The 26,981-nt window shown below is 53.8% G+C and overlaps 11 protein-coding genes across 11 annotated transcripts; 7 read left to right on the top strand and 4 right to left on the bottom strand.

Moving 5' to 3' along the window:
• Positions 1 to 1,166: 1,166 nt before the first annotated feature.
• Positions 1,167 to 2,234, top strand: J4E84_008202 (uncharacterized protein; the record flags this gene model as incomplete). The annotated part of the gene is made up of 3 exons (XM_049390779.1): positions 1,167 to 1,964; positions 2,015 to 2,071; positions 2,124 to 2,234. 3 exons carry the CDS (start codon positions 1,167 to 1,169, stop codon positions 2,232 to 2,234), a joined length of 966 nt encoding a protein of 321 aa, XP_049241486.1.
• A 313-nt stretch (positions 2,235 to 2,547) lies between these two features.
• On the bottom strand, positions 2,548 to 3,975 carry J4E84_008201 (uncharacterized protein; the record flags this gene model as incomplete). The annotated part of the gene is made up of 3 exons (XM_049390778.1): positions 2,548 to 3,063; positions 3,113 to 3,163; positions 3,214 to 3,975. The coding sequence occupies 3 exons, from the start codon at positions 3,973 to 3,975 to the stop codon at positions 2,548 to 2,550; spliced, it is 1,329 nt and encodes a 442-aa protein (XP_049241485.1).
• A 2,284-nt stretch (positions 3,976 to 6,259) lies between these two features.
• J4E84_008200 (uncharacterized protein) lies at positions 6,260 to 7,352 on the top strand (the record flags this gene model as incomplete). Its single annotated transcript, XM_049390777.1, has 3 exons — positions 6,260 to 6,649; positions 6,712 to 6,769; positions 6,820 to 7,352. 3 exons carry the CDS (start codon positions 6,260 to 6,262, stop codon positions 7,350 to 7,352), a joined length of 981 nt encoding a protein of 326 aa, XP_049241484.1.
• A 640-nt stretch (positions 7,353 to 7,992) lies between these two features.
• On the top strand, positions 7,993 to 9,032 carry J4E84_008199 (uncharacterized protein; the record flags this gene model as incomplete). Its single annotated transcript, XM_049390776.1, has 2 exons — positions 7,993 to 8,618; positions 8,669 to 9,032. The coding sequence occupies 2 exons, from the start codon at positions 7,993 to 7,995 to the stop codon at positions 9,030 to 9,032; spliced, it is 990 nt and encodes a 329-aa protein (XP_049241483.1).
• A 406-nt stretch (positions 9,033 to 9,438) lies between these two features.
• On the bottom strand, positions 9,439 to 10,183 carry J4E84_008198 (uncharacterized protein; the record flags this gene model as incomplete). The annotated part of the gene is made up of 2 exons (XM_049390775.1): positions 9,439 to 9,758; positions 10,180 to 10,183. 2 exons carry the CDS (start codon positions 10,181 to 10,183, stop codon positions 9,439 to 9,441), a joined length of 324 nt encoding a protein of 107 aa, XP_049241482.1.
• Positions 10,184 to 10,347: 164 nt separating this feature from the next.
• On the bottom strand, positions 10,348 to 10,935 carry J4E84_008197 (uncharacterized protein; the record flags this gene model as incomplete). Its single annotated transcript, XM_049390774.1, has 4 exons — positions 10,348 to 10,525; positions 10,579 to 10,619; positions 10,671 to 10,842; positions 10,928 to 10,935. 4 exons carry the CDS (start codon positions 10,933 to 10,935, stop codon positions 10,348 to 10,350), a joined length of 399 nt encoding a protein of 132 aa, XP_049241481.1.
• A 1,372-nt stretch (positions 10,936 to 12,307) lies between these two features.
• J4E84_008196 (uncharacterized protein) lies at positions 12,308 to 14,658 on the top strand (the record flags this gene model as incomplete). Its single annotated transcript, XM_049390773.1, has 2 exons — positions 12,308 to 12,539; positions 12,587 to 14,658. The coding sequence occupies 2 exons, from the start codon at positions 12,308 to 12,310 to the stop codon at positions 14,656 to 14,658; spliced, it is 2,304 nt and encodes a 767-aa protein (XP_049241480.1).
• An 813-nt stretch (positions 14,659 to 15,471) lies between these two features.
• J4E84_008195 (uncharacterized protein) lies at positions 15,472 to 17,854 on the bottom strand (the record flags this gene model as incomplete). The annotated part of the gene is made up of 3 exons (XM_049390772.1): positions 15,472 to 17,015; positions 17,065 to 17,540; positions 17,592 to 17,854. The coding sequence occupies 3 exons, from the start codon at positions 17,852 to 17,854 to the stop codon at positions 15,472 to 15,474; spliced, it is 2,283 nt and encodes a 760-aa protein (XP_049241479.1).
• Positions 17,855 to 19,191: 1,337 nt separating this feature from the next.
• J4E84_008194 (uncharacterized protein) lies at positions 19,192 to 20,436 on the top strand (the record flags this gene model as incomplete). The annotated part of the gene is made up of 3 exons (XM_049390771.1): positions 19,192 to 19,309; positions 19,362 to 19,558; positions 19,651 to 20,436. The coding sequence occupies 3 exons, from the start codon at positions 19,192 to 19,194 to the stop codon at positions 20,434 to 20,436; spliced, it is 1,101 nt and encodes a 366-aa protein (XP_049241478.1).
• A 413-nt stretch (positions 20,437 to 20,849) lies between these two features.
• On the top strand, positions 20,850 to 23,449 carry J4E84_008193 (uncharacterized protein; the record flags this gene model as incomplete). Its single annotated transcript, XM_049390770.1, has 2 exons — positions 20,850 to 21,810; positions 21,861 to 23,449. The coding sequence occupies 2 exons, from the start codon at positions 20,850 to 20,852 to the stop codon at positions 23,447 to 23,449; spliced, it is 2,550 nt and encodes an 849-aa protein (XP_049241477.1).
• A 797-nt stretch (positions 23,450 to 24,246) lies between these two features.
• J4E84_008192 (uncharacterized protein) lies at positions 24,247 to 26,130 on the top strand (the record flags this gene model as incomplete). Its single annotated transcript, XM_049390769.1, has 1 exon — positions 24,247 to 26,130. One exon carries the CDS (start codon positions 24,247 to 24,249, stop codon positions 26,128 to 26,130), a length of 1,884 nt encoding a protein of 627 aa, XP_049241476.1.
• Between the last annotated feature and the right edge of the window lie 851 nt (positions 26,131 to 26,981).

Raw genomic sequence — 26,981 nt, 5'->3', positions numbered from 1 at the left:
TCTTCATCTTGATCATGCTGGAGGATTAGAGTATTTTCGGGGAACGGACGTCCCTATCTATACACATGAGCAGGAACTGAAGAACGCATTTTACAGCGTTGCGACAAAAACAGATCTTGGTAAGTCATTGTCACAAAGACATGCACCCCACTCGCAGTCATAATGTGTCTTATGAGACATTATGAATTACGGGGTCGGCAAGGCTGACTCAAAGCTCTATGCAGGTGTCTATTTGCCTACCTATCTTCAATTCGATCTTAACTAGAAACCGTTCCACGGCGACGGATTCGAGCTAAACACTGGGTTGATCATCCGCCACAGCCCCGGTCATACCCCAGGCCTCTCAATCCTCCAGGTGAACCTCAAAACCAGCGGGACGTGGGTTTTTACCACTGACCAATACGTCTTCAAAGAGAACTACGAGTCTCTTGCCACCCAGGGTTGGTTTACCAGGGACCATGCATCTTGGTCGAGATCCAACCAGATGATACACTCTTTGCAGAAGTTGACTAATGCGCGACTCATCTTCGGACACGATCGTGATGTACTCTTTCAGTACAACTTAGCGCCAGGATACTACGAATAAATTAAGTCCTTCCATTGACCGTGTATACATGTGCTCAAAGATATTATAAGCAGGGCAGAATGCATCAATTTACTTCCGGTTCACAGCGCGTCAATCACACCTGCGACGTTTGCGCGCTATGCAAATCACCCTTCCTTCAAACATGCACTTGCAGTGTTGCATGCAAATTTAGAAGTCTGACAAACTAATTCCCGGCTTCAGTTGAACGGTCTTGATCAAACGCTAGCTACTAGCGCAGATAGAATTCCCAGGATAAGGTGGTATCAATGTGCGCACACCACCTTACCCGCCTACGTCAGAACCACAACTATTGCTAACCCACTTGGTCTTTACGAACCCCAGCGTACTAGCTCCCTGGAACCTGACACCGTTTACTGTTGACGCTGTACCGGTACCTCGGTTCCACAACTGATGTAAAGCGGTCGCGGAAGGCGAGCTACATAGCCTCCACGTGCTTGAGCTGACAGCTCAAGGTTAGTAGCGTAGATCAACATACATCGAATTGCAGCGCTGTATATCATCCGCCCAACCAACGACGCTTGCGCATAGATTATTACACTTTTGTTTTGAATCATACGACATGCCGATACCTGACAACGACATGAGGATCCGTCTCAAGGCAACGGCGTTCGTCATTTACTACCATACCGACCTAACCAAGGCGCGTCAATTTCTCCTCGACTTCGGACTGTCCATCGCGCGAGAAGATCCCCAAAACCAGATCTTCTTCAAAGGGTATGGCGTGGAGCCCTTTGTATACATCGCACGTCAAGCCGACGGCAAGAGCAGTTTCGAAGGAGCAGCATATGAAGTGGAGAGTAGAGGAGAGCTGGAACGCGCAAGTCAGATAGATGGAGCTACTTCTATTGCACCTCTCGACGCTCCAGGAGGAGGGAATTATGTTAAGCTCACCGACCCTGTAGGCCACCATGTCTATCTCATTCATGGTCAACAAAAGAAGGAGGCCGAACCGCCAGCTCTGAAGAAGCTGGTCGTCAATTACGAGGACGAAAAGCCACGAAAGGGCAAATTCCAGCGCTTTGAGCTCGGCCCAGCTCCCGTTCATCGCTGGGGTCACTACGGTGTGACATATCCAGATGGCGCGTATCAACAGATGTATGACTGGTACACCAAGACTCTCGCTCTCGCTCCATCGGATATCGTTTACAAAGACGATAAGCCCATCACATGCTTCTTCCATATCGATCGTGGTTTGGAGTACACAGATCACCATGCCTTCTTCTTTAAGCGGGTCAAACCGGACTACGAACCTACTGTTGCGCATTCTGCGTTTGAGACCCATGACTTCGACGTCGAGCATTTGGGCCATGACTATCTTGAGTCGAAAGGATACGAGAGTTGTTGGGGTGTGGGAAGAGTTGGTTACATCAACTCCATGGTTGTGGACGACCTGCTAACCGGGAACAGCATGTCCTCGGAAGTCAAGTCTTTGACTACTGGTTTGATACCAGCAAGTTCATATTGGTAGGCAACACTTGTGATAATTTGATTGGCCTGATACTAACAGCGTTACAAGGAGCACTATGCGGATGGCGATTTGGTCAATGCTGAGACGGAGGTATCGCACGTTCCTGCTGGGCCACAGGCGCTCAAGATCTGGGGGCCACCTATTCCGGGGGTGTTTTAGGTGATATTCAAAGTGTTATGAGAACGAATAAACACGTAGATATATAATTCAAATGCGTTCCACAGTCTGGCGGAAGGGCCAACAACGGGCGAACGTAGGTAGTGTACAAAACATGCATGAGAAACACGACCCAATGCTATGAATGGCTACCTCCTTCGATCTAAGCTTCTTCGTTCTGGCTTTCGCGGTCCTTGCGAGGAAATAAGGCAATGACAGGGCGGCGAGATCTTGGCTCCCATTTTGCATGAATGTGATGCAACGCTTCACGACATCGGCCGAAAGCCTTGAGGACATGAGTCGCCACAACACCTCTTTAGACGCCATCGAACAGCTTTGCCTGCCTCTTGTGTATCAATGCCGCTACCAAGAAACACATGAAGCCCAATACACCGCATGAGCCAGCAAGTACCTGTCCATACAGATAGGATCCGTTGCCAACCTCAACCAACGCACCTCCGCCAGGACCTCCGATAAGGCAACCAAAACTAGACAAGGCAAACCCCATGCCCATTCTTGTTCCGATTTTCTTGTTGTCCAGGGTAAGATCGGCGAGTGTTGCAGGGAACATGGCTTGCAAGCCTGCAGCAAACAAGCCGTAAAGCGCCGCAAAGGCATACATTCCTGCTGTCGAAGTGATCGCAATCCAACAATATAGTAGAAGAGCAGTGACGAAACTGACGATCAAGCTGATGGTCAATGGCCGGCAATAGCGGCCAGCAACGTACGCGGGTAACAGACGTCCCGGAATGCCGATGCCGTTTAGCACCAGGAGGAGCGGTATCGATTCTTCCAACGTCATACCCAACGTTGTTCGAGCGAAAGCATTGATCTGGGTAAGGTCAGCTATGTGGTTGAAGAAGATTGCGGTATGTACTTACATAGAAGAAAGCGAACCAAAGACCTGCGAAGCAAAAGACGGAGCCGAGAATCTGTGTACGTTAGCAAAGACGTCCCGGGTTCGTCGAATCAGACCACTTACGAAAAGGTCAAAGACCGGATCCTTGAGCTCACTCGGTTCGAGCATCTTGACCGCAACCTTTGGTGGAAGTCGCTTCTTTAGCAGCCGCTCAGCAATCGATAGCATGACCAGCGCTATGAAGCCCAACGTCCTCACCGCCCATCCAAACCCGATGCGATCAATCAACCTGTTGAGCATGATCGGAATGACTAGCCCACCAGTGCCCGACCCGCATAACGTGATACTAATTGCAAAACTCCGCTTTGTCGCATCGAAATATGTCGAGATCACGGATACCATGGGCACGAACATGCATCCATTTGCGAAACCGATGCAAAACCCCTGCGCAAGCACGAACTGCCAGTACTCCTTGCAGATACTTGTCATGAAGATGCCGACCAGCCATAGCCCAATGCCTACGCGCAGAACAAGTTTGAAATGACCGGTGTCTGACGCGGCGCCAGACCAAAGAGGGATGGACAGCAGGAAGAAGACGGTGAGTGCACCGATCCATGAGATATTGGACGCGGTCGACAGTCCAATGGAGGTATAGTGCGCTTGGAACATACCAAATGATGTGATGAAGCCCCAGGTGAAGAAGGTGATGATATGCCCACCTAGCACTTGTGACCATGCCACCCATCCGCCATTGGGAGGCGGCTCGGTAGATGCGACTCTCGTGACATCAAAGGTTGAAGATACTTCTTGCTTGGTTGGCGCAATATCCTCCTCTTCGATCTGGCTGAACTCTTCAGTTGGCGGATCCGGTCCAATGGCGGCCATGTTGTTGCACGGCAAAAATGATGTTTGACCGCAAGGTCAGTCGACCCCAGGATTCTGCTTCCCCAGACCCATACTTTGCTGAGTCACGTCTTGCGGGAGATCGAGTTTGGCGAATTTTGCAAGCTCAGTTTTCCGAATTTATGAGGTAATAGGAGGGGATCGGTGGCGGGAAGATGCCCGCCGCAGCGGTCATTGCCGGCGGGCCAGGCGAGGCGAGTACGTCGGATACGGCACGCTCTGCCACTGCGCTTGAAGCAACGCTCGGAAGCCAGCCTCGCGCATTGAATGCCTAGCTACGTAACTCAGACAACGCAGTACGCGCAATGGGTTCTGGGTTTGGCTTTTAGAATGATTGTTTGCGCATCTTACTTAGGACAAAGCCTCGTGGCAATAGGGTGATGTTCGCAGCGAAGTGGTAGACTTGGCGGAATTACCCCACAGCCTCTCCCAGCCAATCATGTGCGCGCGCCTTCCAGCTTCCGCGGTCCGTCCTGCAACGCGCGCGGATATCAGTACAGTAAAGAAGCAGCCACGATGCCCGCTACAGCGAGTCAAGTATTGCTAAAGAGAATATCACTGGAGAGATCGATGATGCCGGAGTGACGCAACAAGTTTACGATAATCAGAACCTTGTCGTATGGCTCTACTAGGTACTACCTAGGTACTACTACTACTACTTAATCTTAACACTTAAGTATGCAGGCAACTCTTTTTCCACAAAGTAGCTGCGGCTGATAGTACATTGGGTGCGTCTTCGCGACCATTAGGGTTCACTTATCATGGCTCGAAGAAGAACGAGAACTCGCCGGTCCAAAAATTGGTTAAAAACAGCTATCAAGAGTCGTGCTCGCGGATGCTAAAACATCTCGCTTTCTCCCTAAATCTGGTCAAGCTTTAGATGCTAGCTGAACTGGTGATATATTCCGAGTTCTTTCGGTGTGTGATTGATAGATACTAGTACGCCACTCCCTTTTCTCATCGCATTGGGCTGGAACTCGCACCTGAGACAGCATTTGGGGGACGGTACTATCAACGCGACGACGAAACACTGAAAAAGTCTCAGTGCGACCCTGCGTGGAGAGCGTTTTGGAAAGAGAAAACTAAGTCGTTCTAGAGGCAGCAAAAACGACAGATTTTGTTCGAACACGAAGGGGACGAAAAGGTCTGTGAGTCTCGACGGTACGTTGACGTGATTGGAATTAAACCCTTCGCGAGGGCCGTGGTCTTGCAAGTCGCTTCCGCTCTGTGTCTGACCAGAGCACTCTACTACCATTTCTGATGGATGCCTCAACAGTAGTCTCGAGATGCTCAAACTTAAGAAATGGAATCTCCAGGCTCGGCAACGGATGCTATCTTCCAGCGGGATCAGTTCCCCTGGATTATTCAAGGATCGCAATCCTATTGGCGCGTTGATCACTGGAAGTCGTGGGATGAGGTGCAAGATCCCTGGAAAGACCTAGCTGGGCAATATTTGAAAGTTCTACTCCTCGACTAGCATGATTGGAAGAAACCCCGATTGCCATGGGAGTGTTATTACGACGGAGAACTGTAAGGTAGGTACAGACGCGAGTCGTGAACAGCGTCTACATAGGCTCAGTCGCCAAAAGACTCATGGGACTCAGGCGCCATAGTCACAAGGATTGTGCGCCGTCGTTAGTCGCGAGGCGCTTTCTATTCTGATACGTCGCTATGTCACCACGGCTGCTGTGACATGAGCATCTTCTAGCTGAGAAGCAACGCGTTCATCGAGACCCACCATGTGCAGAACAACGGGATGCCGATGTACGAATACATCTTGTCGTACTGCCGTGTTATCCAAATCTCAAGTACCAAGCTTTTTGTAGGGGTTGCCGAGATATCAGAATACCCGGTGGCACTGATGCTGTTCTATCCCTTTATGGCTGGGCTACCGGCAGGACTAACGCCAACAGAACGCAGCTGTTGGTAGCTTCTTCTTCTAGTAATCCTCTAACGAGATTGTGGCTCGAGGATGCAAGCAACCGCAACGATTGTTCGGGCACCTATGCAGGGCAAAAGGGATGGAACCACAACAGGCTCGTATAGACGTCTCCACCGTAAGCGATGCTGACGCCCAGGTGAACGATCAAATTTAACGTGTTCGTATACTGCATGTATTAAAGCTGTCCCCTCTTGCTGCAATGTGATACCCCAGGTACCCCTAAAAGGCCCATCACGTTCTTTTTGCAGCTCCAGCCCTACCTGCGGTCTCCACCTCCACACTCTCTAATCGCTGTACATTACTATACAAACATAATCCTTAATCATGTCGTTCAGTATTCGCAACACCATCGCCCTGGGCGCCTTCTCCGCCCTCGCTGCTGCGCAAACCGTGCCCCCGAAGCTCGACGCAACTTGTGCCGATGTGGTCATATTCATGGCTCGTGGCAACGACGCCCCATACCATGACGGTCGCACTTTCCCCTTCGTCGAAGCCACCTGCGGCAAGTTGACTGCTCAGGGCAAGAGCTGCGACTACATTGACATCCAGTTTGATGTAACCCTTGGTGGAGACTACTGCAACCAAGTTGCCGAGGGCGCTCGCAATGGTATCTCTCAGATCACCGCCTTCAACGAGAAGTGCCCTTGCTCGCACATTGTGGTGAATGGGTACTCTGAGGGAGCTCACGTGGCCGGAGATGTGCTTGGAGGACCGGTAAGCATCACGCGAGAACCGGGCACCCGTGAGGCATGTGCTAACTACGTACTGCAATATAGGGTGGATGCACATTCGTCTCGACCGGCCTAGACAACAACTCTGCTGCAGGCAAAGCGGGTAAGCGACTTCGACGATATTACGGCAATGTCCTTCCTAACATGTTTCAGTCGCCGCGGCTCTCCTCTGGGGAGACGTGATGCATACCGCCAACCAGCCCTACAATGTGCTTGACGGTGCCGACAAGCAGTCCAACGGGCGTAAGCCGGAGGATCTCGCTCGCCTCAATCGCTACGCACCCGTCCTTCGCTCCTACTGTGCTGCCGGCGACCCAGTCTGCGCCGGCGGAAACGTTGTGGCCGACCACTTGAACTACTTTGAGCTCTACACCGACGATGCTTCTTCCTGGGTCGTCTCCAAGATCGACAGCGTCGCACCTCTGGCGTCGTGCGGTGCCACCAGCTCATCATCCTCTGCTGCCGCCTCTTCCGCTACCAGTGCGGCCGTCACCCAGTCTTCTGCCGTCGTTCCTACCTCGTCTGCCGTGGTCACTGCGTCTGCTACACCTACTAAGGCTGAGTCTTCTGCTGCTGAGACGCCTTGCTCAACCTCTCCGGCAATGGTTTCTCCCTTCCCTGAGCCTGTCCCCTACAAGCCCGATGCCTGCGTCCTTGAAGTTCACGTAGAGTATGCCTACGTATAGTTTGAGCAAGATGGAGCCGAAGGAGCAAGTACCACCACTACAGTGCAATGCGAAAAGCTGTCAGCAGCGACAGTATTGCAACAATATATAAGACGTGTTGCCACCTTCAAAGTCTTGTTCCTCTAGCTCTCCTCTTGTACAGTGACCGTGTTGTAGCCGCATCATTCGATGTTCCCGAGGTCCGATCTGTTTGTTAAGGCCACTTCAATCTGGACGGAAGCTAGGAGTATCATTTAAGTTGCATCCCGAAATGAATTTGGAAACACTAAGCGAGTAAACGACGGGAACGTTGCGGATCGCCGGTATTAGCTCAACGTATTGAGCTACGACTTTTCCATGTTCCAAGCCTGTCGATACGCGATGGAAGATGACGCCTGTGAGCCTGTGGAGAAGTAGGTGAAACGGTTTTGTACTTTATTAAATAGATCCCTACACTGCGCTATGTGAACTGTGGTTCCTGTCCGTCTGTTGGGCCGATAGGCGGTCGTCACGCAAGTCGAACATGACCAATGCTGACGACCTTGGAGCGAATTGTGGCTGTCTTGGCATTCCCGCGGAGTTCATAGGTATGCACGTCACCTTCCCCATCTCATCGCCAAACCTCGCCCAAACCTCACCCAAACACCGCATCAACGCCGCCATGTACCGGATACGACCGCGATTCGTACCCATTCGCGCTCTACCGCGCACGTCTCAACCCTCATTCCAGCATGTCCGTAGCCTTCCACAATCCCGTGCCTACCAGCAACTCGGTCGCAGTGGCCAGCAATACAAACGGTTCAACTCTCCCTCAGGTGGCCTCTCCGGTCTCCTATTTCGCTGGGCTGCGCGCCCAACGTTTTACCGTGACGTCGGTCTGATCAGTGTGGGCACTGGCGGCGTCTACCTGTACAATCTCGAAGAAGTGCCCGTCTCTGGTCGCCGCCGCTTCAACATTATCTCGCCTGGCATCGAAGAAGCGCTGGGACGGTCATCCGTAGAGCAAGTGCGGCAAGAGTACCAAGGCAGGATACTACCGGATAGCGATTTGCGGGTGAAGCAGGTGAAGAGGGTTTTGGAGCGTTTGTTGCCGTATGCCGAGGGCGAAGGGTTGAAAGACTTGCAGTGGGAGGTCACCGTCATCGAGTCTCCGGAACAGAACGCGTTTGTAGCGCCGGGGGGCAAGGTCTTTGTGTTTACGGGGATCCTGCCTCTGTGCAAGGATGAGGATGGCATTGCAGCCGTGCTGGGACATGAGATTGCGCACGTGGTTGCGCATCACACTGCGTTGGTACTCTTATCTCGGACCGATGAAGCATGCACTGACCAAAGAACAGTGAACGCATGTCTCAAGCGCCTCTGATCCTCCTCGGTGTTCTCGCCCTATCTCTCTTCGATGTCTCCTTTTACTCGGGCAAAATGCTCCTCGACCTCTTCCTCTCCATGCCCGCCTCCCGCAAGCACGAAGCTGAAGCCGATTACATTGGTCTCTTGATGATGGCGCAGGGCTGCTACCGACCAGAAGCTGCAATGCAGTTCTGGACGCGCATGGAGAAGGCTGGTGGGGCAGGGCCGCCGCAGATACTGAGCACGCACCCGAGTCACCACAACAGGGAAGAGAAGATTAGGGAGTGGCTGCCCAAAGCGATGGAGAAAGCTGAGGCGAGCGAATGCGCTGTCACGGGTGGGTACGGTAAGTGAACGCACGCATACGGTGTGATGATGAGGATCGTGACTGACGCGACCCAGCTACTCAATTCAGCTCCGCGTTCGATAGCTTCGGACGCTGGTGAAGCGTCGGAAGCCCTTTGACGGTAGAAGACTTGTACTAACACCCTGTATACCACCTGATGACTACACTAACATGATGCACCACGAGACGAAAGAAATGAAGGTCCCATCCCTGAACCATCCCAGATAGTCTTGGATGTGAGTAGATATGAGATGAATTGATGATTTACTCTAACATGAGATGAGAACTGCCTATAAAGGCAAGCATGCTTGCTGCAAACAGTTGCAAGCAAGCATCGGTACGTACATAAGGTACATGCCAGCAAACCAACAGATAGTGCGCTATGGGCCACAGGGCAAACATTGTAACGTAATGTCATAATTTCTTATACTCTATTAGCCTCGGCACCCCGGTTCGAGACAGAACATGAACATCCGCCGTCCTTGCGACCCCTATACTCGGTCTACCTACTGATTCTCTCTCCTCGACCTCCGACGCGGTATCTTCGAAGTAACTATTCCCCATATCCATAGCCTTTCCCATTTCAATCTCCGTAACGGTCAATCTCCTCTCCACATCGAAATCGAATGCGCCATTCTTCTCTTCGGGTAATGCAAAGTCCCATGGCGATTTCTCGATATCGTCCTCGTCGTCCATGCTGACCAGGTTCTTTTCTCCCCAACTCCCGCGGTATCCTGGTAGAGTGGGTACCTCGGAAGGTGTGGTGGCTCGAGCGGGACAGTGGAAAACATGTTTGAGTAAAGGGGACAGTGAGGGAAGAGAGGCGGCCAGAATGCCAATGTCAACCTCGATTTGGGACCATACTGGAACCCAAGACCAGCCCCTGTGGTTCATTTGTCAGAAAATGCTACTAGTAAAGAGAACGGGCTAGGCGAAGGCGTACCAGCTGAAATCGACTTCTTGCCATGTACTTCCTGGTCTGATGGGACTGTCCGACATGACAATCTCGCAAAGGCGCATGGTGCTGGCTATGACCGGGATGACGCCGATAGAGAGAATGACTGCTAGAGCCGCTGAAGGGACGGTCAACAATGAGCATTCATAGAGACATAAAGACGTCGACTTACTCCTTTGTCTCTTGTTGAATTTGATCACCCATATCAAAGGCAACGGGAAGATCAACAAGACAATATCAGTGACGACATTGATGGCACCCGAAATGACCATGAACATGGCAGCATTAATGCATCCATCGGGTTGGGCTTCGATATCCCAGACACGTGATACTGGTGTGCAGATGAACAATTGAGCCTTCGGACGTTGTCAGTTGTGCATCTCGTACAGACAGACGGGCATGATACTCACAAGGAAGACGGAAAAACTAAAGGCAGTCATAAAGCCGGCCGCTGTCCATACAGCAGGTGACTGCACGATCCATGGCAGGCCCTGTTTTCCATAGCCGATTCGGTAGTACAGAGATAGGATGCTCATCTTGACAGCCCTGCAATAAAGTTAATCTTGGAAGCTGATGTCGAGAGCGATGTTGCAGCATACCAATTTGCGACAAAGTAGATGAGCATATTGATCCATTGGTACTAGTCCACTGTCAGTACTAAGTCGAGTGTCACAAGGTGTGTTGAACATACCATGAGCATTTCGTCGAATTGCTCCACGTGAAGCTCTGATGCATGTCGTCCCTGGCCATGCTCGATTTGTAATATGATGGTGACTGTCTGTGCGGCTCCGAGGGTAACGGCGATGGCGATGAAGAGATCGTCTAGGCCGAATTTCTTGACAACGTATCCGCGCGTGAAGCATCTACATTTTGTTAGCAATACGACATTTGCTCGTGGCGAAGATGGGTGCTTGCCGAAGAGCCACAAACGCCACAGCGACGGTATACATGGCCATACTGACTCGGCCTATGACGGGCCCTTGGTCACGCCCGTTCGCGACGTATACGATGTGCCCCATTACGAGTTCGGTACCTGGTTGAGCTATACGATGTCCGAAGGTTTGACATGGGGCTACGAGAGTTGATGCTACGACGGCGCAAGGTTTCCAAACGCCCGACTGGAGAAGAGGAAGCGAAAAGCAAAGTGAAGGATGATGGCCAGACTAGAGGCTGGCAGACGGGACCTACACACATCTAATACATCGTGGACGAGTTACGACACCCAAAGTGCGACAGGGCGATGGGCACGTTGCAAGACTCGGCACGGCATTATTGAGGCGGCGCTGGTTGAAACTAAGATTGCCTTCCAGAAGCACATCAAACGGTGCACAAAGAGCCACGCGGCCTGTGCATGCCTCTTGTCGGCATCGGCACTGTGGGTTGTCGCGTGGTCATGGTGCGGCAAGCCCTGTCGCAGCGCGCATCTCGAAACCTTGTTTGGAGCCACGATCCCGGCACAATGGTATCGGAGGTTTGTGGGAGAACATGGCCTCGGGTTGCGTGGGCGGGAGGCTGAACGAATGGTTCGAGTGTTTCTGAGGTACACGGTGATTGGCCGCGCGCGTGCACCAGGCCGACGGGCTATCCCGGTGTGGCTGGTGACGATGGCATAGACGTCTTCTTGGACGTCTCAGGGGGGTTTTCACAAGGGCCTAGTCACTGCTTGCGCTGCTCGGGTGTTGGGCAGACCGACGATCAGATGGCGGGCGATGAAGAAACTCGGAGCATGAGGTCGAGGATCGCCGCGGAGGCAGCCTGGTTTCGGTTACGGGCGGGCTAGCGCTGATGCGTGTTGGACGTTGCATTCACGTCACTCTGGCAGCACCGCACGAAAAGCATCGAGGCTCCAACAGGCGGGCGGGCGAAGAGCAGAGGCATCCGCCGCAGCCACAACGCCTGCGCGTGTTGCCCAACGGAACAGGGAAGCCGCAACCCACCAGGCGAGCCGCTCCTGCCCTGAGGCGGCCTCAACGCTTGCCCGCCTGCCTCGACACTTGCCTGCCTGCCTGCCTGCCTGCCTCGGGTCGCTGGCACGACATTTGGCGTCACTGCGCTGTAAGCTGGCATGCTCCCCTCGTCTGTACCACACCTGTTCCTCTCCCGCCCCGTTGCATGCCCGCCTACACCTCTCACCAGTCTCCCCGGCCTCTGTGGCCTGCTAGCATACCGCCATCCTCAACCACTGACCATATTCCTCTGCCCGTAGACGCTCCCCTCGCCCACGACCCGCCGCGGCTTGCCAGGCACGCGAGCCATCCTGCATACCCCACCCTGCTCCCTCCACCCTCTCCACCCCCGCCGTTGCCCAACCCGACCCTCGACGGCACCATGGCCGCCCGCGCGACCATCACCTTCTCGCAGCCGGGCGTGCAGCCGCCCGTCTATGTCACCACCTCCCTGAACGACTGGACGCTGGTGCAGATGCAGCCCCTGCACGACAAGACGGCGTCGGGCGACCTCATCTTCAGCAGAGAGTTCACTGGCGTCGCTGAAGGCAGCCACCAGTACAAGATCCGCGTCGGCGAGGACCATTGGGTGCTGGACGAGTCGAAAGAAACCGGTATGTCCTTCTACGTCCTCGTCGACTGTCCCGCTGACTCTCCGCAGCTGCCGTCGACCAGGGCATTCGCAACAACCTTGTCCACGTCAAGCCTGCCAGCGAGTGCACCTCCCTGCGCCCAGTGTCCGAAGCTACCACCAACACAGCCGCCCTAGAGACTTCCCCCGGGAATCCCTCAAAGATGCCCGAAGACCGCAAAGACAGTACAATAAACCAGGAGCAGCTAGCTTACGATCAAATCCACTACGCCCATCTGCCTGAACATGTTGCTAAACGCGCTGCCGACTCAGAATCTGACCTTGAGGGCACCAAGGTAGACTCCCCGGTCGAGACAGCAGCTCCGAAAACACCCGAGATTCCTCTTCTGGTAGTCGACAAGACTGACCGTCGGCCTGCATATGGAGATGACTTTGGCGCCGGCGCTACGACCGCCCAAAAGGCTGCGCATGACATGAGAGCCGCGGATTCCCTGCCAGACCAGCTCAATATCGTGCCCGAGTCCCATACGGAGCCAGAGTCTGATGATGGCGAAGCTGCTCCATTGTTTCGCCATGAGTCTTTCCAAGCGGATCATGATCCTCAGATCGCTCCCGCTATAATCATCGACGATGAGTCTGCGCCATCATCGACAGACCAGACTAGTTCCGGAGAGGCCATAGATACACCTTCGGAGCCTGACGACAGTGACGAGTTGCATCTAGCGCCCTTACTTAGCCACGAGACGGGCTTCGAGAATGGCGGAGCGGGGCTGAGCGACGGTCCGCATTTTTCCCATGGAACTGACAACGACGATGACGACGACGATGACGATGATTTCGGTGGAGCTCCTCTCCTTCCTCACGAGACTGGCTTCCATGATGACGGCAGAATTCCAACCGAATCTGAAAATGACGAGGACGAGCTCGACAGGTATCCGTTGCTATCACACGAAAGTGGCTTCTCGGATTACAGGGGAAGCGAGATCGTTACTAAGAGTGATAACTCGGGAATCTCGGAGCCATGTCACTACGGGGCCTACGAGGACGACGAGGATGACTACGCTGAGAATGAAGAGGGCGATGCACCTCTCCTCCCCCATGAACGCGAAGCATCTGCTGTCAGTAGCACTGGGTCTGTCTTTTCAGAGGACGATACCCCCTTTTCTCTGGACAAGCAACCGACTTTTGGTTACGAGACGGACAACGCGAGAGAATTGTTCGGCGGAGCCGGCCGACACGACTTTTTTAGAGGGCGAACAGGAAGCAATCTTCCCCACAGGCTACCACAATCAGATGCGGAAGATCATGACCTGAACGATCCATCGTTGGAACGATTTCCCACTAGCCGTCAATCAATCTTGGAACGTGTAGCGACAATTGGCATGCATCTTCCCGAAGATGAATCCATGCACGAGCGGCCACATTCTCCCCAGCCATCTGTTCTATCTCAAGCGTGCTCCTCTGTCGATCTTGTACCTGTCAAATCGTACACCTCGCTAGCTTCTGTACCTGAAGACGAATTCAGCGACGAAGAGGAGGACCACCATGATCTAGACAGTATGCCATCGCCCGTGTACATCAGTCACAATACTACCCGCATGTCCAGTCCGCCCGCCAGGTTCGTTCGTGACCCATACGCAACCCCACTGCCTGATGAAAGCAAGCAACTTGGGTACGCTGTCGACACCAAACACGACGAGTCGAGTAATCATACCCACGAGTCCAGCGAAGCGGAAAGTGTGGATAAGCATGACGGTGCCAAAGACGTCTCTCGGGCTTCCAATGCTCTGCGAGATGCCATCACCGCATCTGTCAACACCGAGAAACCTGCCATGGATCAAGTTACGTCTGAGCCCAAGGCTACCGCCGCAGGTGCGCACCCTGTAGCCGGTCCGGATTCTGACCTCCGGCAGCGCAGACTACTAGTTGAAGACTCTTCAGAGACATCAGAAGATGCGACAAGCGCAGTGGTAGATGGTGTCAGTATCAAAGACAAGATTGTCGAAGCAGCGAAGCCTGCACTTGCACAGCGACCGAATCATCACAACGAGAACTTTCTTCAGCATTTCTTCCGCGTCATGTTTGGGCCTGTTGGTCACCTCATGACTGCTTGTTTTGGCGATCGGAAGCGAGCTAGGTGAGCGAACACCGTTTCCTTTTCTCCCTGAATCCTTGAGTATGTGGCTTGTGGCGCTCTTGCCTCGTACGAATTCCATCACACAATGACAGTATTGAGAGATGCCATTGCTAACACAAAAGCTTCAGTGCTTCCGCTCTTGTTCTTGGTACTGGTGCAGCGACTTACTATTACGCTGCGAAAGCATCAAGATGAGCTTGTGCCTAGTGCACGATGATCAAGCTTGCGACACCTGGGATTTACATTACGACGAACGCGGAAGGAGCATAGCGATGCGGTATTGGGTTGCCGTGAATTGGACTTTCCTACACCTGCGTTGAGCATAACGAGATTAATGACCCTGGGTTAAAGCATGCGCTTGGGCGCGCTGGCGTTTTATGTAGCATTCTCTCTCCTCTTTCCACCTCGACAACCTCATCTTGCGTCGACAAATAAATCAATGTGTTTGTTTGCTGTACGTGTTTGTTCCGATGAATATCTTGTGTTTGACAGTGAGACCACAACCCAGAGCCAATATCAAGGCGGCAAAATCACTTCCAATTAGCACGTAAATCCATTCTTGATGTAAATGTGCATTGTATCATAGTCTTATTCCTTCTGTGTGTTGCGACACAGCGGTACTACCTAGGTATCTCATATCTCATGGCAAAGGTTTCTTCATGTAAAAACAATGACAAGACTCAAGTCTAGTGAAGAAAACGTCAGCGAGTGTAACACAACCCAACCACCATGCTACCCACTCAGGAAAAGTAGAAGGTAGGTTACACGCGCGGAAACAGGGGAACGAAAACGCGACCGTGACTGTATGTGATTCTTCTCACAGACGCGGCCTGTTTGCTCCACTCGATTGTGCACTCACCGACTTGTTCTTGACATCGTATCGGTCGTTGTTCATAATCTTCTCCCATCCGGCAACAAACTCCTTGACAAACTTGTCCGCGTTGTCGGGTGAGGCGTATGTCTCGGCGACGGCGCGAAGCTCGGGATGCGCACCGAAGACAAGGTCGTGGCGAGTGGCGGTCCACTTCTTCTGGCCGGACTTGCGGTCAACGCCCTCGTACAGCTCCTTACTTGCATCAGTTGCCTTCCACTCGGTGTTGTTGTCGAGGAGGTTGACGAAGAAGTCGTTGGTGAGTTGGCCAGGACGCTTGGTGAAGACGCCGTGAGATGAGCCGTCCCAGTTGGCGTTCAGCGCGCGCATACCACCGGTGAGGACAACCATCTCGGGGGCAGTAAGGCGGAGAAGATGAGCCTTGTCGACGTCGAGTTGCTCGGTGCGGACACGCTCGGTACCCTTGCCAAAGTTACGGAAACCGTCAGTGACGGGCTCAAGGTGCTCGAAAGACTGAACGTCAGTCTGCTCCTGCGAAGCGTCGGTGCGGCCGGGGGTAAAGGGAACGGATACACCGGCAGCCTTCTCGACGGCAGCGGTACCAGCCAAGACGATCAAGTCAGCCAGAGAAACCTTCTTGCTGCCACCGTTGAACTTGGATTGGATGCCTTCGAGGGCCTTGAGAACCTCGGCAAGCTCCTTGGGGTTGTTGACCTCCCAATCCTTCTGGGGAGCAAGGCGGATACGGGCACCGTTGGCACCTCCACGCTTGTCGCTGCCACGGAAAGAAGCTGCTGAAGCCCAAGCAGTGCGGATGAGCTTAGCAGGCTCAATGCCAGCGTCAAGGATTTGCTTCTTCAGCGTTGAGATTTCGGACTCGCCGATGATCTCGCCCTCTGGCTGGGGAACGGGGTCCTCCCAGATGAGCACCTCTTTAGGAATCTCCGGGCCCAACCACCTGGAGCGGGGACCCATGTCACGGTGGAGGAGCTTGAACCAGGCGCGAACAAAGGCGTCGTGTAGCTCCTCGGGATGGTCCAGCCAGCGACGCGTGATCTTCTCGTAGGCAGGGTCCATGCGCATGGACAAATCGGTAGTCAACATCCTCGGCTTGTGCTTCTTGCCTTGGTCGTAGGCGTCGGGAATGATCTTGTCCTCGGTCTTAGCGACCCACTGGTTCGCGCCAGCAGGGCTCTTCTCCAGCTCCCACTCGTACTTGTAGAGGTACTCGAGGTACTTGTTGCTCCACTTGGTGGGTGTGCCGGTCCAGGTAACCTCCAGACCACTCGTGATGGTGTCGGGACCGTTACCGCGGCCGTGCTTGTTCATCCACCCAAATCCTTGTGTAGAAAGATCCTCAGAGTTCGGGTCTGGGCCGGTGTTCTCGGTGGGAGCAGCCCCGTGTGTCTTTCCGAAGGAGTGGCCTCCGATGATGAGGGCCGCGGTCTCCTCGTCGTTCATGGCCATGCGGCCGAAAGTCGTGCGGATGTCGTGAGCGGCGGCAACGGGGTCGGGAACACCCTCGGGACCTGAGCGCGTTAGGTTGGAAGGAGCAGAATGCCGGCTGGGTGTGCTTACCTTCTGGGTTCACGTAGATGAGACCCATGTGTGCGGCGGCCAAAGGCTTCTCGAGATCCCTCGATGTGTGGGTCTCGTCCTTGTCGACCTTGTGCTGGTCGCCGTCCATGATGCCCTGGCCCTTGACACCCTTGGCACCATCAGCGTAGCGGACGTCGCTGCCGAGCCACTCGGTCTCGCCACCCCAGTAGACGGACTCGTCCGACTGGAACGTGTCGGCGCGGCCACCGGCGAAACCAAAGGTTGGGCAGCCCATGGACTCGAGCGCGACGTTGCCAGTCAGCAGCATCAAGTCGGCCCAGGAGATCCTGTTGCCGTACTTCTGCTTGATGGGCCAGAGCAGGCGGCGGGCCTTGTCGAGGGAGACGTTGTCGGGCCATGCGTTGAGGGGAGCAAAGCGCTGCTGTCCCTCACCGCCGCCACCACGGCCGTCGGTGACGCGGTAGGTACCAGCCGAGTGCCATGCCATACGGATGCTACGGGCATGTTAGAGGAAGTAGCTAGGGCCAATTGGGGGGTGCACGTACAAAAGACCGCCATAGTGGCCAAAGTCGGCGGGCCACCAGTCCTGCGAGTCGGTCATGAGGGCATTGAGGTCCTTCTTGAGCGCATCGTAGTCGAGCTTCTTGAACTCGTCGGCGTAGTTGAAGTCGGCGCCGAGAGGGTTCTGTCTGGGGTCGTGCTGGCGGAGGATGTTGGTCCTGAGCTCGTTGGGCCACCAGTCTGCGTTCCGGGTGCCGGCGCCAGCGACGTTGGGCGTCTTCTTGACGGGACACTCGCTTTGGGACATGATGGGGTGTGGTGTCGTGTGTGGTGGAAGAGACTGCTTGAGGGAAACAAACTGCGCTCGCCGCTGCCGGGTTGCTCTGGGTGTATAAGTAGCGGGGCATTCATAAGCACGACCAATCTGGCCAGCACCTTCCTGGCTTGCCCCCCGCATCTGTTAGCTCCATCCTGCCTAGCATCACGAGAAGCTCCGCCCCACTATCGTGACTTCACCCAAGCACGCAGCCGCACTTCTCGGTGCTGCTCGTCGCACCACGTCTCATTGGTGCACCTCGGCGCGCTCCATCAGACGCTCTCGTCAAAGGCCAGCATCTCTGTCGCCGCCACGCGCAATGCCATGACGACCTCGATCGGCATGTGGGCCCTCTAGACCCCGCTTTCGGAACCGCTACCATGACGGTAATACTCGCCTTGTCATTCGTGGACGCGAAGTCACGACGAGAAGAAGCTATGGCGGAAATCGGCGGCTTGGTGCGCTGGACGAGGCCAGACACCGACCTTGAGTAAGCCGTCGAGCAGCAACCGCATCACCGACGAGGCCATCTGATGCCACGCCATACTAGATCGCGTAATGCATGGAATCTGCTAGACGCGCCAACTCGTCTGATCGACCGGGTATGCTATCATCCATGGGCCTGACAGCAAATAGAACTATGTGGAATTCTAATCTGCTAACGACCTTCGATCCCGAAACATCGTCTAGCAGCACATGGTTTGATGCGTCCATCTCTTGCCACTTGAGAACGTCGGATTTGCAACTCCTCGTATCATTGGCGTGGAAAAGGCTGCATCGTGACAATACATATTGACTTGCGTGTCAAACAACTCAGTTGTTGCAAGCTTGCCCGAAGTCGAGTCTGAAGTCGATGTACATGGGTCTCACGCCACCTTAACTTGCCTGACAACCCCACGTACATCACCCCGCACCACACGCGCCTCATGTATGGGGAAGGCCAAGCGCCTACACGTACACGGCTCCGACAACCGCCCACTTCGCTCCTTCAACGCGGAAACCCCCGCCTTCCCTCATGTGAGAGACGATTCGAGCCTACTGAGTCGCGTTGATGATGACCCATATTTTACTGGGCATAGGTTCAAGACCGAGGTTGTCTAGCTAGCATTCCATTGGCTTGTGCGGAATCGCAAGGTGAATCGCTACTCCGTCATTGGAGAAGCTTGCGGCGCGGACAGTCTGTGCGATTTCATGAAATGAGGGGTAGGATGATGTTGAGGGGTTCATGTATAGACCATTCTCTAGTTGTTGGGCTGTCACCGTTTTGATCTGTTCACCTTCATACTAATCGACTTTGTACCAACCTCCTCAACTACCAATCTCTCAACATGACAGAAGAAAAAATCCAAACCTTTGACATACCGAAAACATGCAAAGCTGGCGTCGTGGTCAACGAGGGTCCAGATTTCCACGTTGAGGTGCAGGATGTTCCAGTCCCAGAATGTGGTATGTGTCGAGCACTGTTCAGGGAATCGACGGGTGTTGACAACGCTCCCAGGGCCCACGGACGTACTCATCAAGCTCAATGCGACCGGTATCTGCCACAGCGATCTTCACTTCATGCTCAACGACTGGGCTCTCCCCAAGATGTCAGATTTAGGAGTCCGGTGCGCGGGCCACGAAGGCAGCGGTGTCATCGTCAAAGTCGGAGACCAGGTCAAGAACTTGAAGCCGGGAATGCGAGCTGGATATAAGGTGAGCAGGCCGTGTATCATGTCCCCATGCATCGAGGAGGAAGCGATGCGAAGGGAGAGCCTTTCCAGAAGAACATACGCTGACGTTTCCAGCCAATCCAAGACACTTGCGGCACATGCGAGCTTTGTCGCAACGGCAACGAATGCTACTGTGCAAAGGCAGTCTTGACTGGACTGATGATCGACGGCTCATACAAGCAGTACATCGTTTCGCCCGAACGTTACACAACCCTCGTCCCAGATGGTGTAAACGACTACATAGCTGGACCTATCATGTGCTCTGCTTCGACAATCTACACATCAATCAAGGAGTCACAGTTGCGGCCCGGAGATTGGGCCGTGTTCCCTGGTGCAGGCGGCGGCGTCGGTCTACAAGGTGTACAGCTCGCGAAAGCCATGGGTCTGCGCGCCATAGCCATTGATACTGGCGATGATAAGCAAAAGCTCTGTATGGAAACTGGAGGCGCAGAGCACTTTATCGATTTCAAGAAGACCGACAACGTAGGCGAGGAAGTGGTCAGGTTGTGTGACGGCATCGGTGCCCATGGCGTCTTCGTCACCGCCGTGCAGACCTACCCGTCCTCGATATCCTATCTGGGCAACCGTGTAGGCGGAAAGGTCATGTGCATTGGGTTGCCGCCGGCTGGTACTCAGCACATTGACGTGGACCCGAACCAGATGTGCTTCAGGAAACAGAGTGTACAGGGTACGCTCGTGAGCAGCATGGCCGACGTCGACAAGACGCTCGATTTTGCGAAGCGAGGACTGTTGAAGCCCATCTACACTGTGTATCCGCTGAGCAAGTTCAACGAAGCGGTGCAGAAGCTGAAGCGGGGAGAGATTGCTGGCCGGGCAGTTGTCGATTTCAACCAGGAGTAGAGGGAATGCAAAGCTCACCTGTAAATGAAATGATACACGTAAAGTTGTTGCATTTCTACGACGACATGATGTGGAGAACGTGGCCGGGTGGTGATGCCTGGGCTCGTTTGGCATGTGATTGAATGGCCTTGGCATGTGTGCGATCAAGCGCCAGCCACGCCTCACCAAATACCGCAATGGGACGACATCCCTCCACTGCACGTAATGGTTGCTTGAGCAATGCGCCCCAGCCTACACAAGAGCATATGTCGAGGGCATGTCCAGCTCGTCGTCAAATCCGTCGTCCCATGGACAGGCTGAAGCATCGTCGAGGCGCACATTCAACGGGAAGCAGCCGGTCGTGGAGGACGACGACAGCGATGAAGAGGCGCTGCTGGCGGACGATCCACTAGAACGCGACCTACCTGAGCAGTATGCGCACACAGCGCCCTTGGTATACCTCCATACTAACGCGCATCTCCAGGCTGTCTTTCAAGCGCAGGCCCAAGCCGCCTGCATCCTCCTTCGGCTTCTCGCGATACCTCGCCTCACCTCTCGGATCAGCTAGCAACCGCGCTTCGCCCCAGCCACGATCGCACCGCCCGAACGGCTCCACCGAGCTTATACTCAACTATCTCGACACGCCTGGCAACGCAGGCGAACACCTCCAAGACACCAAAGATGCAAACGGCCTGGACTGGTATGTCGAAGGGCCCGGGCGACGAGTCGGCTACGACGACCTTACCGCAATCGACTGGATCTTCGAATACGCCAAAGAACGACAGAGGCTACGCTATCTCTACACCGGCGCCAGCGGCGTACTTGGCCACCTCAAGCAGTTGGCAGACGCAAGCCAGGTCTGGATCATCCTGGTCGCTGCTGGTATACTGAGCGGCGGCATCGCAGCCTTCATCGATGTGGCTAGTGACTGGCTTGCGGACCTCAAGACGGGATACTGCCACAATGTTGATGGAGACGGTCGCTTCTACCTGAACAAGAGCTTCTGCTGTTGGGGGATCGAGGAAGAGCAGGCCTGTCATGACTGGAACTCCTGGGGCGCTGCCATGGGTATTGGGAGTGTGGGAGGGCGCTATGTTGTCGAGTACGTCTTTTTCGTGCTCTTCTCTGTGCTCTTTGCAGCATGCGCCAGTCTTCTGGTGCGCGAGTTCTCGCCGTACGCGAAGCATAGTGGCATACCCGAGATCAAGACGGTCCTGGGCGGCTTCGTTATCCGACACTTTCTGGGCGGATGGACACTGGTCACAAAAACGGTTGGCTTGTGCCTCGCAGTCGCGTCAGGCTTGTGGCTAGGCAAGGAGGGTCCGCTGGTACACGTCGCATGCTGCTCTGCAAACCTTTTCATGAAACTCTTTGGTAATGTGAACGGCAATGAAGGTCAGCGTGGTTCCCCATTCTCTGGTCTCCAAGTACTGACAGGAGAATAGCACGGAAACGAGAAGTGTTCTCCGCAGCGGCTGCAGCGGGTATCTCGGTCGCTTTCGGTGCGCCCATTGGTGGCGTGTTATTCAGTCTTGAGCAACTCTCATATTACTTCCCGGATAAAACTATGTGGAGCAGCTTTGTCTGCGCCATGGTCGCTGCTGTCACCCTGCAGGCTTGCAATCCATTCCACACCGGAAAACTCGTGTTGTACCAAGTCACGTATCATAGCGGATGGCATGACTTCGAGTTGGTCCCTTTCGCATTCCTTGGAATCTTGGGCGGGCTCTTTGGGGGCTTCTTCATCAAGCTCAACATGGGCGTTGCTGAGTGGCGCAAGAACCGACAGTATCTCAAAGGTCCCGTGACAGAGGTTGTCATCGTATCTTTCGTCACAGCACTCATCAACTTCCCCATCAAATTCATGCGCGCTCAAGCGTCCGAACTCGTACACATCTTATTTGCCGAATGCGCCGACCTCGCCGAGGATACGCTGGGCCTATGTAAATCTGGCAAAGCAAACACAGGAGTCATTGCACTCTTACTCATCTCCTCAGGACTGGGCATAATACTTTCGGGCTTCACTTTCGGCCTGCAGATACCTGCTGGAATTATCCTCCCTTCTATGGCCATCGGAGGACTCTTTGGCCGTGCTGTGGGACTTTCTGTCGAAGTTGTTCAGGCGGCCTGGCCAACGCTTTTCGTTTTCAAATCGTGCGAACCAGACGTAGCCTGTGTAACCCCAGGCACGTACGCTATCGTCGGTGCTGCATCCGCACTTGCCGGAACGACACGTATGACAGTTTCAATTGTAGTCATCATGTTCGAACTTACCGGAGCGCTCACCTATGTCCTGCCTATCATGATTGCGGTCATGATAAGTAAATGGATTGGCGACGCAATCTCCCCACGTGGTATCTATGAGTCCTGGATACACTTCAAAGGCTATCCTTTTCTTGACAACCGCGAAGATAACGGTTCCAGCATCCCAGATGTTGGCGCAGGTTATGTAATGACGCGCATCGAAGACTTGACTGCGATTACTGCGACTGGCCATACTATCGGATCGCTGCGCCAGCTTCTATCTCAACACAGATTTCGTGGCTTTCCTATCATAGACAATAGCCGCGATGCACTTCTCCTCGGTTACATATCCAGGACCGAATTGCAGTACGCACTCCAACTTGCCTTGACGCCTCCCCGTACCTTGGCCGCCGAAACAGAAGCATACTTTTCTCACCAACCGCTCTCTGATCCTGCAACATCACTGGACCTTCGGCCTTGGATGGATCAAACACCCATCACACTCAACGCTAGAGCCAGCTTCCAGCTTACAGTGTCCATGTTCCAAAAGCTTGGGCTACGCTATGTTTTGTTTACGGACCGAGGTATGCTGAAAGGCTTGCTTACCAAAAAAGACGTGTGGTACGTAATGAACGGTGTTGATGAAGAGCGCGAAGAAGGTGGTGCAGGGGTGGGGGGGAGAGGAGGTCTTAGGCAGGAGAGTGATGACGACGAAGAGAGTGAAGAAAGAGGGTTACTCGGTACGCCAGAAGAGGAACACGACGACTTCATTGGCGCGCACGATAGATAGCTGAGTGTAGAAGCTGTAGCACCATGTTCCACACGCGCACATGGACGGTGTAGTTCCTGTCAGAACAAAGTCTAAACTCTAATTGTGTGACGAGTTGCGGGTGATGCAACGGGACTCCAAAGCCCCGGCGAATGGCAAGGATGGCGTCCGATCGCTGTGGTGGCAAGTTAGCCGTTGATCGAGGGTGTGGGGATGGATGTGCGCTGGAACATCAGAAATAGCAATCCCGTCTTCTGTTCCTGCAGACCGCTACAGGGTCGCAATTTCGGCTTTCGCGACGTTTACAGATGGTCACGAGGTCTACATGCACCGACAGCGAAGGGCTACATGTCCACCGCTCCAATACGCGCCAAGATCCTACGCAGCCAATCGCACCTGCTTGTCATCTAGCGTTGTGTATCCAGCCAGTGATGGGCCTAGCGCGGTGGCTATACCGCGGCTTCCTTGCGCCTGCATCGACCCGCCCTTAACAGCCGGCCGCGCCCATTCTGACTTCAGAGCCTTTCACTCCTTCGGCCTTTGACGTGTCCCCTCGTTTGTCAGACGTCTTTGAGCTCCCCAACAAAAGCAACACAATCTGGAATCGAGCTTCAAAGATCTACGCCCGTCATGCAACCCTCATTAGCGTAACGCAGGAGCACGCAGCGGCTATGACTGAAACTTGGCATACGTCGCGGACAGGACATCGACGACGATTACCGCGTTGAACAGATCCCACGACTTCCCCGCCATTACGACACTGCCTATACTTTTTCTTTCACTTTCTTGCAGAGCCGTATACAGACTAGGGCGACGACATGGCGGCGACCGAAGTCGAGAGGAAGAGCAGGAAGAAGTCCTCGCACTCTTCGTCCAAGACTGCGAAGCCGCGCTCCTCTTCTAGGAAACCACGCGTTTCGGCTTCAGTGGCAGACATGTACTTGCAAGATTACGCGCCTCCGGTCCAGGCGACCTCTCCTCAGCGTGCAGCAGCAACGAGGCCTCCCCCGACCCTCTATGGCTATGCCGCGAGTCCGCCTCAGCACTCCATTTATCGCCAGATGCCTGGGTCCTTTCCAGAAGACAGTTACCGATATGGCTCTCCGCCACCGCAGCCTGTTCAGCCATACGCTAGTCAATCAACGATCCGCTTTGCTTCTCCGCCACCCCAAGAACCCCGCGGTCAAGGCCCTTTCGAACAACAATGGAATAGTCTCGACCGAATGGCCGCCAAATCCTACCTGAATCTTCGCGATACGGCTGGAAAGAGTGTCACGAAACTGACGACCAACTGCATTGAGCGGCCCACCGCAGCTGTCGCTACAAAGAGCATGCAAACGTTGTGTCGCGGAGCTGCGCTATACGATATGATTAGTTCGAAGTTCGACGCAGTCATCACCAGCATTGATGACGATCACTTCAGCGGCAAAGAACAAGACCTCATGATGGAGTTCAGCGAGCAGCAGCAAGAAGAGGCTCAGAGAACGAGCCCTCCTCTTGGTGAACCAAGACGCCGACGCCAACACGAAGTGCAGTCCCACTCTAGTAGCGATAAAGGGTCGAATCATTTCTCCAAAGTGTGGCTATACTCCAACTCCCGATTACCACCACATCTGCCGCCTTTCAAGGTATATCTACCAACGTATCCTCTACTTTGCTTGGCCGCAACCTACTCGGAGAAGGCATACACGCCGCCAGGCACGAAGAAGAATCCCGAAATGGAGACTTTCATTCCTGCTGATTGGCGTAGCGGCACAAAAGCCATGGTACTCAAGTCCATCCCTGTGGAAGAACTGAATACTATCGTCTTCGCTATTCGCGGAAGCCAGACCTTTATGGACTGGGCTGTCAACTACAACTCGGCACCCCACAGCCCGGAGAAGTTTCTTGACGACCCGTCAAACCTGTGCCACGCTGGCTTTCTCTACGTGGCCAAGAAGATGATCAAGCCCGTGGCAGAACGGTTGAAGGTCTTGCTCCAAGAAAACCCCGCGCGTTCAAACTGCAGTCTACTCATCACCGGACACTCCGCGGGCGGAGCAGTCGCGGCACTGCTTTACGGACACATGATGAGCACAAAGATCAATTCTGAGCTTAATTACCTGACCAGCTTCTTCAAGCGCGTGCACTGTGTCACGTTCGGTGCGCCACCAGTCAGTCTGCATCCTTTGAAGAAGCCTGATGACAAGCGACATCGTAAAAGTCTCTTCTATGCCTTCATCAACGAAGGCGACCCGATACCGCGAGCGGACAAGAGCGTGCTGAAAAGCTTGCTGAAGCTCTATGCCAGTCCAGCACCTGTCGCGGCTTCTAACCTTGCTTCGACCGTTGCATCGATGTCTAAACCCAGCCTTCTAGACCCTTCGCGGTCTTCCCCGCCGAAACCGAAATCGAAGTATGGTTTTGCCCCGCGCCTTAGCAGGCCTTCCAAGTCTTCACTACAAACGAACACTACAAACTCGACTTCTTCTTCCTTGCCTGCATGGCCAATACCGCAGTGTACATTGTCACCTGCGGGGCGATTGGTAGTGTTGAGACAGCGAGTCGGAAGCAGAAGTGAGGAAGATATCGAGGCAGTAACGGTGGACGACGAGATGTTGAGGAAGGTTGTATACGGTGATTTGCTGAAACACCAGATGACCGTCTACAAAAAAAGGATTGATAGCGTGGCTGTTAGGGCTGTCACCGCGAATGGGTGCTGAGTGGCCGGAATGGCTGTACACGAAATTGATGACCGCACACAGAAATGAATGAGCGATGAATCTATATACCCAGTTTCTTGATCTGCTGTCCTTATACTGCCTGTTTTCACGTCTTCCAAGCACATGCGCCCCAGATTTGGGGTCATGCTATTGTGAATTTCCCAGGCCCAAGAGAGAAGATGTTTGGAGATAAGCAGACGGGTTCATTTGCATGATGATTGGTACAGTCTTTATACACCAAAACTTTGGTTCACACAAGTCTCATCTACAGGGTTGCATGACGACCACTGGACTGTACACGACGATTAAGACGGACGCTAGAGTGCATGTTGATGATTCGAAATACACCAGCCCGTTCGCGTCTCGATGGCCTCTGCACTACATACAGAGGGCAATTCGGTATTTGAAAACTTTCTTTAGGCTCAGTGAGAGATGTCCGCCTACGGCTCGGCAATATAGACTAGCCGAACGCCAAACATACATACATAAGATACCTTGCTTCTTCATTATGTGTGTCAATGTGTGTAGTTCAGCGCTCAAGTATCTAACATGGTGTCATATATACATACTTCGTGAAGCAAAGATCTAAACGTTCTAGCGACGTGCCTACACTAGGTTGCGGAGAATGTGTGGGCAGCATAATCTATCACCATGATTTAACGGAGCAAGCCCAGACTAGGTACTAGCAAGCCAGGTATCCCTTGCGCGATCTCCCTTTGACGATTGCAATCAATGTAAAGTCGCCTTATGCGGGGCGGGATGACGGAAGGGAGCACTTTGTAGTTTAGTAATCTCCACCCCACGATATATATCCGCCAGCTCCCCAGTGTATCAATCAATGGTATTCTACC

Source organism: Alternaria hordeiaustralica (genome assembly GCF_023758085.1).
Source record: "Alternaria hordeiaustralica strain BMP 2776 chromosome Unknown scaffold_20, whole genome shotgun sequence".
NCBI classification, from domain to species: Eukaryota; Fungi; Ascomycota; class Dothideomycetes; order Pleosporales; family Pleosporaceae; genus Alternaria; species Alternaria hordeiaustralica.
This window is presented reverse-complemented; position numbering and strand designations above follow the sequence as displayed.